The sequence below is a fragment of the Lepisosteus platostomus genome, chromosome 3 (genome assembly GCF_059453375.1).
Source record: "Lepisosteus platostomus isolate fLepPlt1 chromosome 3, fLepPlt1.hap1, whole genome shotgun sequence".
NCBI lineage: Eukaryota > Metazoa > Chordata > Actinopteri > Semionotiformes > Lepisosteidae > Lepisosteus > Lepisosteus platostomus.
In genome coordinates this window covers 78,736,992-78,749,754 of record NC_142613.1, presented here as the reverse complement: position 1 = coordinate 78,749,754, position 12,763 = coordinate 78,736,992, and the positions used below count along the sequence as shown (strand labels likewise).

Below are 12,763 nucleotides of genomic sequence, written 5' to 3'. Positions count from 1 at the left end.
GTCCTTGGAAAAATATGATTTATAGCAAAATGGTGTAGGCAATGCTCTTCTTTGTGTTAATTTATTTTTTTGGGGGGAGTAGCACAGCTTATAGGATGTTTAACAGGCTGGTTTTGTTTCATTTTACTTTAAAAAACTAAAATAGATGAAAGACATCGGGAGTCTACAGATACAAAAAATAGTATAGAAAGATTGGTTTGCTGAAGGATGTATTGTTTTTAAGATATTTACTGGTACTTGCAAAAGTACTCAGCTTTCACATTTTGTTTCTTTAAAGCTTGGAGTCATGACAGTTTGAAGTATCAAGTAATATTTCACTAGGAATAACAACACCCAAGAATAAAGTGTACAGAAAGTATTACATAAGATCACTTTATTGGCCATATACAATTTCTTGCATCAGGAATTTGTCTTTTCACAGACCCCAGCTTGCTCTCCATGAGACACACAGACAGGGAGAGAAGCTGGGGGTCAGAGCACAGGGTCAGCCGTTTATACGGCACCCCTGGAGCAGTTGGGGTGAAGGGCCTTGCTCAGGGGCCCAGTGGAGTAGGATTCCTCCACCAGCCGCGGGATACGGGGCGCCTGCAGAGGCGGAGATGGGGTGGAGGAAAGACGTATGTGAGGGAAGCTGATCGTTAAAAAGTGGAAGGCAACCAAACAAGGCATAGATCAGGCTGTGCCTCCAGAGCGAGCAGTTGGCCAATGAGGAGGTTAGTTAGGGATGATGCCAGTAGTAACCTTAAGAGAGAAAGAGTTACATATCCCAGATACTGTAGGGGAAACAGTCCAAGAGTGAGCAACATACCAGTGTAGCAGATTAGGGGTGCATCATCATTGGCCTTCACGCCGTTTGAAGAAAAATGGATGTTGCAACATACAGGCAAATACGAGAGGAAAACCAGTTTGAGCATTGTGGTGTTGGATGAAATATTAAGATTAAAAAATGTGTGTGCATCATTTTACAATTTCCACAAAATGGGATATCATAGGAAGGTTCTGCAGGGCACTCTGAGTGCTCGGCGTGTAAGAACAAGACTTGAAAAGTGTCATTAAGCATAGTATGAGCAAACACAGAAGGCAGTAATGTGTATTTACCACAGTCCTTCAAGAGCTTCTAAACAGATCTGCCTTTGTTGGCTCCCAGTGAACACAGACACTTAATGTTCTTTGATATACAGTATGTATAGCTAAACCTGTCAACGTTTTCCAACATTTAAAATGTTAAGACAACTGACACAATATAGCACCAGTCTTGTACTTTCCAACTGTTTAAAAAAAGAATGTTAAATGAAAATTTGTTACATCTTTTTACAGTGACCACTTTAGTTACCTACTGTAGAACTCAGCTGAGATTCTAGTCAGCAAATGCGATGGTATCCATGACCTGTGAGGATAGGGTTCTACCCTAGTCTGATTAGTTTAATGTGCTTGGTTTCACTGTATTAAAAATAAAAAAGATATTGTAAAAATCCTGAAATAAGAACATTTAGGGACATTCAGTATATCCCGCGTGAAATGCAAAGAACAGAGACAAAGCAACAATATTAAGAAAAAACAAAAGGCAATATCTGACTTTGCCATATTGTATGCCACTTAGTTTGTGCCATTATTAATAACATCAGTGAGAAAACCGTTTTTATGTTGGATATGTTTTACGTTTGCCTCCTGTCCTTTCTAACCATGTCATAAGAACGCCCTATGAAAGCTTTTGATGGAACTAATTTCATGCTACAGTACACTAACAGTTGGGTTAAAAAAGTGCATTTTCCCTTCTGCCCAATAAGAGCAAGAGCTGTCGCGCTGCCGATCTTTGTACATTAAGCATTTTCGGAGATCAAAGCAGTGTATTGTACCCTTCATTTCTCTGGTACTTGTGCTTCAATTAAGGTTGAAGCAGCTCTCACATCAAGAGGAAGTTCGGCGGCCAACTTTGCAGCAGAATCAACAGAGCGTGACAAAGAGACTTGCAGTAAACAGTACAAATCATTCAGGATAAACAGCTTCACCAGAGAACATAAAACCCTTATAGGTCTAAAGCACACGTTTACATTGTTTTTTGTAGACTTTCACGGTATATTTCCTATGTTCTTTTTTGAAACAGGCATTAGTTAGCTTCTATCCTGCAGTTCTGTCCCAGAATATCCTTTGTCCTTTGTGCGCACACACACACACACACACACACACACACGCACACACACACACACACGCACACATGCACACATATGCACACACACAGACAAGCACACACCCACATATGCACACACACACATGCATCATACCCAGAGTCATTGAGAAACAAACAACTGACACACATTGCGCTGCCCACATGACCAATTCCCAACTTTGCTGAACAGCTACAGTATGTGTTCCCATTTTCCTGCTACTATAAATTAATTGTGTACATGAGATATTAACTTTATAAATAAAACTTCACAGTCAGTAATTTATGAGTTTTGATAATTATGCAGGGCTTTCAGTTACAATGATTTGATTTTGTAGAATGCAGAAGCATTGTTTATTTAAATATATTTGTACAGTGATGGATATACAGTATAGTTTCCTAATGTATAGTTTATTATATACATTTTCATATCAATCATTCATCATTTTCTTGTTTATGTATTTATCTGTCTCAGTATATGTGTGAATGAGTACTGAAACAGATTAGTATTGGAACCAATCACATTTATTGTGTTTTTAATATGATTAGCTACAGGACATATCCACTCTATGATTTTCTAATCGCTTTACCCAATTCAGGGTTATACTGTAGGTGAACCAGAGCCTTTCCCTGCAAGTAACTGGCGCAAGGCAGGATACACCCTGGAGGATACACCAGGCCATCGCAGGGCAGGGACAGAGACAAACACACACCCAGCACATATACAGTATATATGTATATGTATATGTATATGTATATGTATATGTAATATAACACAGAGGTTTGGAGTTAGAGTACAGGAAGTGACGTTATTTAAGCCACATTCAGGGAACTGAGACATTGACTCCAATACGTTGTTTCTTGATCATCTGTATGCCTGTTCTCCTTGATTAATAATATAGTGATAATACTGAAGCTAATATTTGAAATTTATTTTTGTGTGTCCTTTACATGCATAAGCATCTGTTTAATAGCAGTTAAATAAAGTTCACGGAAGAACACATTACTTACTAAATTTATGTTTATTGTACTGTGTAAATCTTAATTCCTATCTAGTAAGACATTTAGAAGTTAGGTAAATTTAAAACAGATAATCAGCTCCAATGCAGCCCATATATACAGTATATGCATAATAAAGAGAATAAGTACTACATTCTATAAGAAGCAGCATGGTTCACAAAGCGTCACAGTAAAGAGATCGCTCTATTTCTTTCCATTAAGTTAAACTCTGGCTGCATGGGACTGTGCAGTGTATCTGGTTACAGTACATTGATAGCTGGGGGGTAGGTCGACCAAAACACTACATATTAATTATGTAGGATAGAAAGCCTTTGTGTCAGCAGCCAGACACTTTGCCAGAGCAGTAGCTGAAGACCAGGACTGTTCTTGAAGGCAGTCTGAACTGACAGGGGAAGCCCACCTCTCTGGTCGGTCAGATCTCAGAGTCATACTGTGGGCTTTTCTGGATATCGGTGGTGTATCAACCATTTCTGTGTCGTCTGCTTGTGGTTTTGTAATTTTCCTCTTTAAAAAAATGCCTGCGTGTGGTTTCTGACAACACACTGCCATCTTTTCTAACCCAGCAACCACTAGAACAAACAAAATCCTTAATTTGCCCTGTATTGGAAAGCGCCAATAATCTAATCAATTAACAATCATCACCCAGTGAGATAATGAAAGCCTTTCTCATGCTTCTAGTGGAAGGTCGCCTGAAATTGTAGTCCTTCCTGACCTGGCTTGTCACACACTTGTATCTAAATAATTAACCAGGATCATCAGCCAGGAATTTATTGTGGTTTCTGTTCTGTGAATTAATCATAATGCCACAATTAATTTTTTGTAGAATGGTACCCAATTCTGAACATACAATATACCGATATTCAAGCAATGTTCCCAAACACTCTGCTAGCATTCATCATGTTCTCCCAATGATTTACTAACATAAGCATCTTAAACCTTTTCCTGAGCTGCCCATTTAAACTCAGTGCTTTATGTTAGATACTGTATATTACATTCTTCTTACCTACTGTATTTGTAAAATCTCACACTTAGTTAATTTGAATTGCATAAACTATATATGTGCCCATTCTGGATGGGGTCTAGAATGTATTTTTCTTTTGTTGATTTGTACAAAAATTGTTTGATAGCATCTTCAAATTCACATGTTTATAACAAGGATTTGCCTGTATTTTTTTTTGCAGAATAACATTTGGATCTGGGGATTTTGTAGGTTTATCCTTAATGGTAATTTTCAATCCATGGAATCTAACATTAAACAAATGATTTTCTTCTTATTTACTCTTGCTCAGATCCTTGAAACTGAACCTATATCCCTGATTCTTCTTAGATATGTAAACATACTAAATATGATGAAGGCTAAGTTTAGATTGAATAAGTACCAACCTTTTGTGTGAAGAGTAGCTGAAACAATATTATGTAAAACACAGAGAATTCTAATTACTAATCAGAGAACATGGGGTTAATTAGACTTGCATCAAGGTGAAGATGAAGGTCAGAAGATGTCGAAATTACTTTACGTTGCATGCTCAGTATTTGCAGTGCAATTATCCCCTGAACTGTAATTAAAAAAAGCAGTACGCTTGACTGAAAAATGGAGAGGTGAAGATAGTAATAAATCATTTTCTTGCACGCACTGTTCACACATATGAAATGAGAAGAAAGACCAATACAACCGCTTCCAGACATGAAGCTGACAAATGACCATCAATATGTGGACAAAGGAAGTCACAGGACTACGTCGACAATGGGAGATTGTCACAGGAGGAAATCAATTAAGATGCGTTTCATGGTGCTCAGATAAACATTTAAAACAAGGCTGAAGTGACTGAGGCGGCGCCTTCTTTCAGATCATGCTGTGAGGACAGGACCCAGCAATGACTGATGTCGAACCTGTCGTGACGGACTTCGCAGCCACAGGAAGAGCTGGCCGCAGGAACGCCCTGCCTGACATCCTGGGGTCTCCTGCTGGAACGGCCACAGCCGACCTTCCTGACAAGCTGTCGGAGCTCTCTGTCAGCGGTAAATATGAAGCTGCCTCCAGCAGGGAAACAAAACTCGCACAGACCGGGTTCTGTTCTCAAATGCTCTGTATACAGTGCAGGATTCAGTACATTATCTGTTTTAAATTGTTGATGTATAGTGCCAAAAATGTGATTATGTGTGTACAAATGTACAATTGAAAAATTATAGTCTAGGTAGGTTAAAATAAAACATATTTTATCCTTCAAAAATATAAAACTTTACATGGCAAACTGACATAAAGACAAATAGCAGGTAGAATGACATTAATGTGAAATTTTAATTCATTGTTTTAGAAATTTGAGTTTGCTTGAATTTCGAGTCCTATAGTGAAATTACAGAAGCTTTCCTTGTTTCCACATCTATGATTTTCTTAAAACAAATCAGGCAAAAAGAGAATGTATACTGCACTGAAATTAATCATTTTGGAGGAAGATGAATCCAGTATGCAGTTAAAACATAAGACAGTGCTTAGAAAAACCCAAAGTTTAAAATTCACTATATATATCTTTTTTATTTGCAGCTAAAACAGTTACCTAATTGATGTGAAGAATGTTAAATAAAGTGGTTTTGAGCTAATGTTTTGGGATCAACACTTATTTTCATTTTCGGATCTGAATTAACAGGTTGATCCACTCAGGAGATGAATTCTTAACAATTTTACCTTTTCAAGTAAAATTGTGTTAATTCTAGATAACAATATCGGTCACTGAGTTTTGAGTTTGACATGAAACTATGGATGAAATTCACTGAATGTTTGCCAAGAGTAAATAAGAGACAATTGGCATTTTATAAGTGGACCATTTTCCTGTTCTGTTTCTTGTATATTCACTAAGGATTGGTATTGACCTGAGCTGTGCACAAATGTTTGCTAGTGACTCTGAAGAAGAATCTTAAATTCAAACAATACAGTAAGGTGTGCCTTCATTTAACCTATCTGTGTTCCTAGTATTTTACACTGGAGAAACATATAGGAAAAGTCAGTAAAGCTGTATAAAAAGGCTGTTTCACAGAAAGTAGCACAATTAGTCAACAAAACGCAATATGGGTGGAAATGCCTGATAAATCAAATACAGTCACTTTAACGAAAATAAAATTAAAAAAGCACTGGTATCAGATCAAACACCGGTCCAAGGATGGATTTTAAAAATCGATGAACAGAGTAGAAATAAAGTTGTCATACAAGTAGAGAGGTCAGTCAGCCCACTGTACGTAAGAAATCCCTGGGAATTTGTTATATACAGAAACTGCATGACAGTTTCACAGCTGAAGTTTTAGTTACTTGGAGTATGCTTGGAACTGTTTAGTAAATTCTGTACACACTTTACAATAGAAATGTAAGACAATGAGTAGTTATCATATCCTGCAGAGTGCTCTGACCTCTACTACAGCATTGCAAATGATTAGGGTTCACTTGGCAGTGAACCATACTGTGCAAGGATGAAGGACAACACCATCTACGAGCACCAGAGCCCTCCATCACAAACCCCAGACTCTCCTTATTTCAGATGCACCATGATATCCTGTCCACAAAAATGAAAGGACGTGCACCCTTGGAGGACTCCAACATCTAACATGAACGAACGTAACTTTATTAGCGGGGGTCCGGACAGCGGTCAGTCTGAGAACAGGGCAGTAGTCAAAAAGTATGTGAAAACTGCACTGGCGCTCAATACTCCTGCAGCACTAAGCAAAACAGGTGTTTAAAAACCAGGACTGCTGCAGAAGAGAAATACCTTTTTGTGAGAGAGCAAAAATGAGCAGAGATGAGAGCAAAATTCAAAACTTTATTCTTGCAGCATGATGGAGGGATGTTCCCAAAAGAGACAGCACAGACATTTATCTTCTCATTTGTCAGAATATGCTTTGCCATTTATCAGTGAACTGTTATTCATCAAATCCATCTATTTTCTAATCACTTTATCCAATTCAGGGTCATGGAGGAGACTATCCCAGCAAGCAACTGGGTACACCCTGGCTGGGACACCAGTCCATCACTGGGCACACACAGAGAACACATTCACACTCACAGCAAGGACAGATTTCTCAAAAGCCAATTAACCTACAGTACCAGTATGTCCCGGTCCAGAAATGAACCCAGGGCAATGTTAACCACTGCACCGCCGTGCCACCCTTGTTCATCAAAGTTCAAAGTGAAAATAATAATAGTAACCTTGTTTTTGCAGTGAATGTTGTTTAACAATTTCTTCACAATCGTAATTGATGTCCTACAATTTCAATTGTGTTTAAAGCAGGAAGGTTAATTGGAAATTAATTGAAAAAAACGCACCAGCTGTCAAAGCTCTTATGTTTGTGCCTGCTCAGTAGTCTGCCTGGGGGTGTTCTGTGTTCGCTGCCATGCGCCTGTGTCAATTAGCGACAGTACCAGGCAGTCTGGGCCTGGAGGTGACTAAGGAAGCTCCCTGCACTCTGAGTAATGCTTTGACAGTCAGTCCAGTCTTTCCTATTGAAGTTATAATAATAATAATAATAATTGCTTAAATTTATATAGCGCTTTTCTGGACACTCCACTCAAAGCACTTTACAGGTAATGGGAACTCCCCTCCACCACCACCAATGTGCAGCATCCACCTGGATGATGCGACAGCAGCCATGGTGCACCAGAACGCTCACCACACACCAGCGATCAGTGGGGAGGAGAGCAGAGTAATTAAGCCAATTTATAGAGGGGGATTGTTAGGAGGCCATTAATGATAAAGGCCGATGAGAAATTTGGCCAGGACGCCGGGGTACACTCCTACTCTTTTCGAGAAACGCCCTGGGATCTTTAATGACCACAGAGAGTCAGGACCTCAGTTTTACGTCTCATCTGAAGGACGGCGCCTGTTTACAGTATAGTGTCCCCGTCACTACACTGGGGCATTAGGACCCACATGAGCCGCAGGGTTAGCGCCCCCTGCTGGCCCCACTAACACCTCTTCCAGCCGCAACCTTAGTTTTTCCCAGGAGGTCTCCCATCCAGGTACTGACTAGGCTCACACCTGCTTAGCTTCAGTGGGCTGCCAGTTGTGAGTTGCAGGGTGATATGGCTGCTGGTTGCAAGTGTAGCAAGTGTTCTCCAGAAATCCAGCTTTCATTCCCCAGAACCAGACTGACTTCACCTGCAGGTTTTCACTATTCATTTCAAGACACTTATTTTAATATGGATCCACTCTTTATGCCCGATGCTATACGTCACTTTCATTTACCGTGTGCATTAAGTTCTGACAGGGTCAGTTAGATAAATCTGTGTTAAATACACATCTGTGTTTACGTTGTAAAATGTCTTAGCTTTACCTTTTATTTGCTTGCCAGATGATGGAGGACAAGTTGGAGAAACATCTTCCTCCTCAGAAGGAGCAAAGAGCCCTCTGGAAACCCAGGAAAAGAGTGATGGGACATAACAGCTCTTCATCCGTTGAGCTTGACTGACGAGCTGACTGACTGCCTTGGGCTGTTTGTTCTGGGAATCATGTGACCACACAACTGTAATTGCAATGCCCAGCGCTATGCAACTCCAGGACGGCAGCCACACAGGTGCAGCTCAGAGTTCTTGAAGGCTTAGTCCTGAGAAAAGGAGATATTTTTCCAGGTTTATTGAGACACTAAATTTCGGATAGTTAATTATGTGTTTGAATTATCGTTACAACACTGTACTTGTACACAGACTGGTCAGAGTTGCACTGACAGTGCTGTAGTTCTGAAATCACAAAATGTTATTTCTTTTGTTTTCTTAAGAAGGTACTTGTTATTATCAAATGTAAATACAACATTTTTACATAATTCCATGTAGCTGCAGGAATGACTATTTTTGCACAATAAAATGTAAACATTCCGTTTGGTGATGTAGGTCTGTACTGAATAGTAAACTTTGAATAATGTTTCCTAATCTTATACCTGTGAATTTACTAGTGTGCGGGAATTAAAGTTCTACCTTCTGTGTTTTATACTGAAAGTATTACTGTTAATTACATACAAAAATAAAGAACATTGTAGTTTTCTTTATGTACTGTTTAGTGTTTATATACTTTGTTTCAAATACTTTAGAAGCCCATGAAAGAAAACATCCAAATATTTTAATGTGTCCGATACTTGAAATATCAGGTTTGGTGATTTGTCTTCTGCAGGTTGTCCCATGTGTAGGAATGTATACTCTGCAGTCACAAAATTACATTATTAAAGCTTCACAACTTTTGATGAGACTGCTGATATTATAGATACTATATAAATATATTCATCATATTTCTTACTTCTCATTTGTTTCCTCATTGTGATTTTTAGATCTTTCCAGTTTATATCACTCTGAAATTGATTAAATTGATGTCCTAAGTAAAAACTTTGGAGTTCTTTAAAATGTGGTAGCTGTCTTCTTTCTCTTGAACCTGTAATTTTGCACAAAGTCTTGTTGAAGGCCTCCTTTGATGTCACAATGATAAAAAACATAGCAATTTGAAAGTTTGATATGAATATTTCAAAAAGTAAACAAGTAAACATGAACATAACTGTAAAATGCAGGTAAAAGAACTCCACTGTGTTATTTTAAAAGTCAAGTAAGAATGACCTGTCATAATGAAAGCTGAATAATTCAATGTTGAACATGATGTAGTACAGTAGCTTATTTCTATTGGTCGTTTTATAAAATCTTCAAATAATTTAACATTAGAACTTTAATATTCCTTTATTTAGTGTAAATATTTAATTTATTTATTCAGTACAGGAACATTACAGTACTAACCACAACGATGATCAAGAACTATCTGCTTTGAACAGAAGGTGGCAGCATCATCTTGGTTCTGAGTAAGCAGAGTTGTGAAAGCCACTGGCTATGTATTTTTTTATTTGACCTATAAATGTACAATGTATATAATCTGTGCATAATTCCATTTTATACATTAGAACAATTATTTCGATAAATAATTGATTTAAATAGAATAAATAATATAACAATAGACTTCTGATTAAACTTCAAAAAACAAAACGTGTCATTTACAGAAAATAAATGTTCACTTCGAAGCACTGGCTGAAGATGCAAAAACTATATAACTTACATTATGCATGTAGTGATTTGCATGATCTATGCTTTAGTTAATGAAATTAAATATTTTAGAACATATATTAATCACATTTTACTGTGGTGTCATTTGAACCACCTTTTTCGTGAAACATTAATTTCAGACAGTATATAACATAACCTTATATTAAACAGTTATTTTTAAATGAGTTGCATTGCAATAATTACAGAAGGTATTTGTCATTTTTCATTTTTATTATTTTCTAGATGTTAATTCTATGTAAAAGTTAGGTAATAAGTTTTCTTAGGTTGAGAGAAAAATACATTTTTAATCTTCATTGCCACTTGTACAATTTGCCACTTTGTCCAATTTGTCATAACATTTTATAATTTTCCAGAAGTGGGCAGTAGACTAATTGGAATCCCTTGACACTTGACCAGGCTCCCATCATGTTTAATATTAGATATGAAATGTCTCCCTGCACTTCCTGTTGAAAACAGCTGAGGCTTGCCATTGTGTTAACATTAGGGAACATGAGTTCCCTTCCCTGCATATACAGTATTGACTGGCACGGTGCTGCCTGACACAGGGCAATGTCACCAATCATACTTCTCATCTGCATGTGTAGTTTACAAGGGACTTCAAGTATTTTTAGATTTATTTTTGTCTGCATCTTTTAACTCACTGCAGTCTAATCTTTCAGTGTCTGCTTCAGGTATGGGAGCACCTGAAAGTCTCACTTCAGTCAATAACTGAGCAATATGACTTTTTTTCCCTTTTTTACCCTGTGTTCACGTCCACATTATTTACCTTCATTTCTCACTTATTTACAGTTGCAAAAAAAAGTTTGTGAACCCTTTGGAATAACCTGGATTTCTGCATTAATTACTCATAAAAATGTGGTCTGATATTCAACTACGTCACAATAATAGACAAATACAATCTGCTTGTACGATTGTACTTCTTCATGTCAGTACTGAATGCATCGTTTAAACATTCACAGTCTTGGTTGGAAGACTCTAGGGTTCACAAACTTTTTCTTGCAACTGAATATATTATTAGCTGCATTTGTGAAGCCCTTTTTCATCCCAGAAAGATAAACAAATAGGGGAGCAGCACCCCCTGTGCACAGGAACTGTGAGTCCCTCTTCACGGTACAGCAGGCAGTGAAGTGAGAGATTGCTTCACCAGTTAAATTAAGATGGGAACTCTTGGTACATGGAGGTCTGAGTGTATGAGCTTAAAGAGGAATTTAGCCAGGATACCAGGATGATTCTCCCTTCTCTTATGAATAGTGCTCTAAGATCTGAGAGCATGCATAAAAATGTATTTCTGCACATGTCAACACCAATGCATTATTTTTGTTAAGTTTTTGTGCAGGAGTCAAAGAGTCCTCCTTCTAGATAAGAAGTGATTCCCTCCAAAAATGATGGAGGATAAAAAAATAGTAAAATGCAAATGACTTGTACTGTACCTACTGTATAAGTGGGTGGTCTGGGTGGCTTGAATGCCCCCTAGCATTGATACTGTGTGATACTAATGAATCATTTACCTGGGACAGAACAGGCTGCCTCTACAACCTCAGAGTTAGAGGTACAGCTTGTTCTACAGAGATAACCAGGGATCAATATTCATAAGAGATGCAAGCAGTTAATGCCCTGTAAGAGTCAGATTTCATGTGTAACCAATCCTAAATTACTTTTCCACTTCATGATGTCCTTTACAAGGTGAGCAGTTTTCTGGAAATTAAGCAAATGCAGTAAGGCATACATAACCAGTATAGCCTTCCCCGACTTCTACAGTAGAAACTTAAAATGCTGAAAAGGAATACATTTGTGTAAACAATATTTTTTATCACATTTATCTTAGCTGTTAGTTCCCTGAGCTGCATAGAAGTATCTTTCAGTGTGTGTCGTTACATAACATTACACACAATACATTGTGTCTTTACATAAAATAATTCAACACCATTTTATCATCATACAATTATTTGATAAACGTATTGGAATGGAAGAAGAACTGAAAGGATGTCACCAAACCTGAGTTGGAAGGATACGCAGCAATCCTTCAGAGTCCGTACACTCATTTTTAAGACACTGGAGTTATTGTTGAGTCTATTGGTTAATTATGGCTTTGCGTGTGTTTAAATCCGTGGAATATGTATTAATTAAATGACTAAAACAAACATTTCCATCTAAACGTGATGCTGAAATGAACAAATATCCTACAATTAATCACAGTTCAATCTACCTGACATAATTATGAATTTTAATTAGCTTTTGTTGTATTACAAGAAAGATGGAACCATTTTCTGGCTTCTAATTCTAATGAATGAATTAGAAGACAGAAGATAGTTCCATTTTCAGAGTTTTGTGATATGACAATAGCAAATTAAAATTCACATCCATTTATTTACCCATTCATTCACCTACTGTTTGCTATCTTTCTGTCTAGTTTACATGGATGGGTAGTTTATTCCTAGCATTGGTCTAACATTTTTAATTTTGAGGCTGTAATTATTACATTTAGTGAATAGGGTTTTGTAACT

At 37.5% G+C, this 12,763-nt stretch overlaps 1 protein-coding gene across 1 annotated transcript in view; it reads left to right on the top strand.

Moving 5' to 3' along the window:
- Positions 1-9,557, top strand: part of pkib (protein kinase (cAMP-dependent, catalytic) inhibitor beta) — a 36,353-nt gene extending 26,796 nt beyond the window's left edge. Inside the window, exons 2-3 of the mRNA XM_088626999.1 lie at positions 5,032-5,203; positions 8,519-9,557. Of these exons, the coding sequence (XP_088483125.1) occupies positions 5,059-5,203; positions 8,519-8,607 (234 nt within the window). The 5' untranslated portion in view covers positions 5,032-5,058 and the 3' untranslated portion in view covers positions 8,608-9,557. The remainder of the gene's footprint in view (positions 1-5,031; positions 5,204-8,518) is intronic.
- Positions 9,558-12,763: the final 3,206 nt, after the last annotated feature.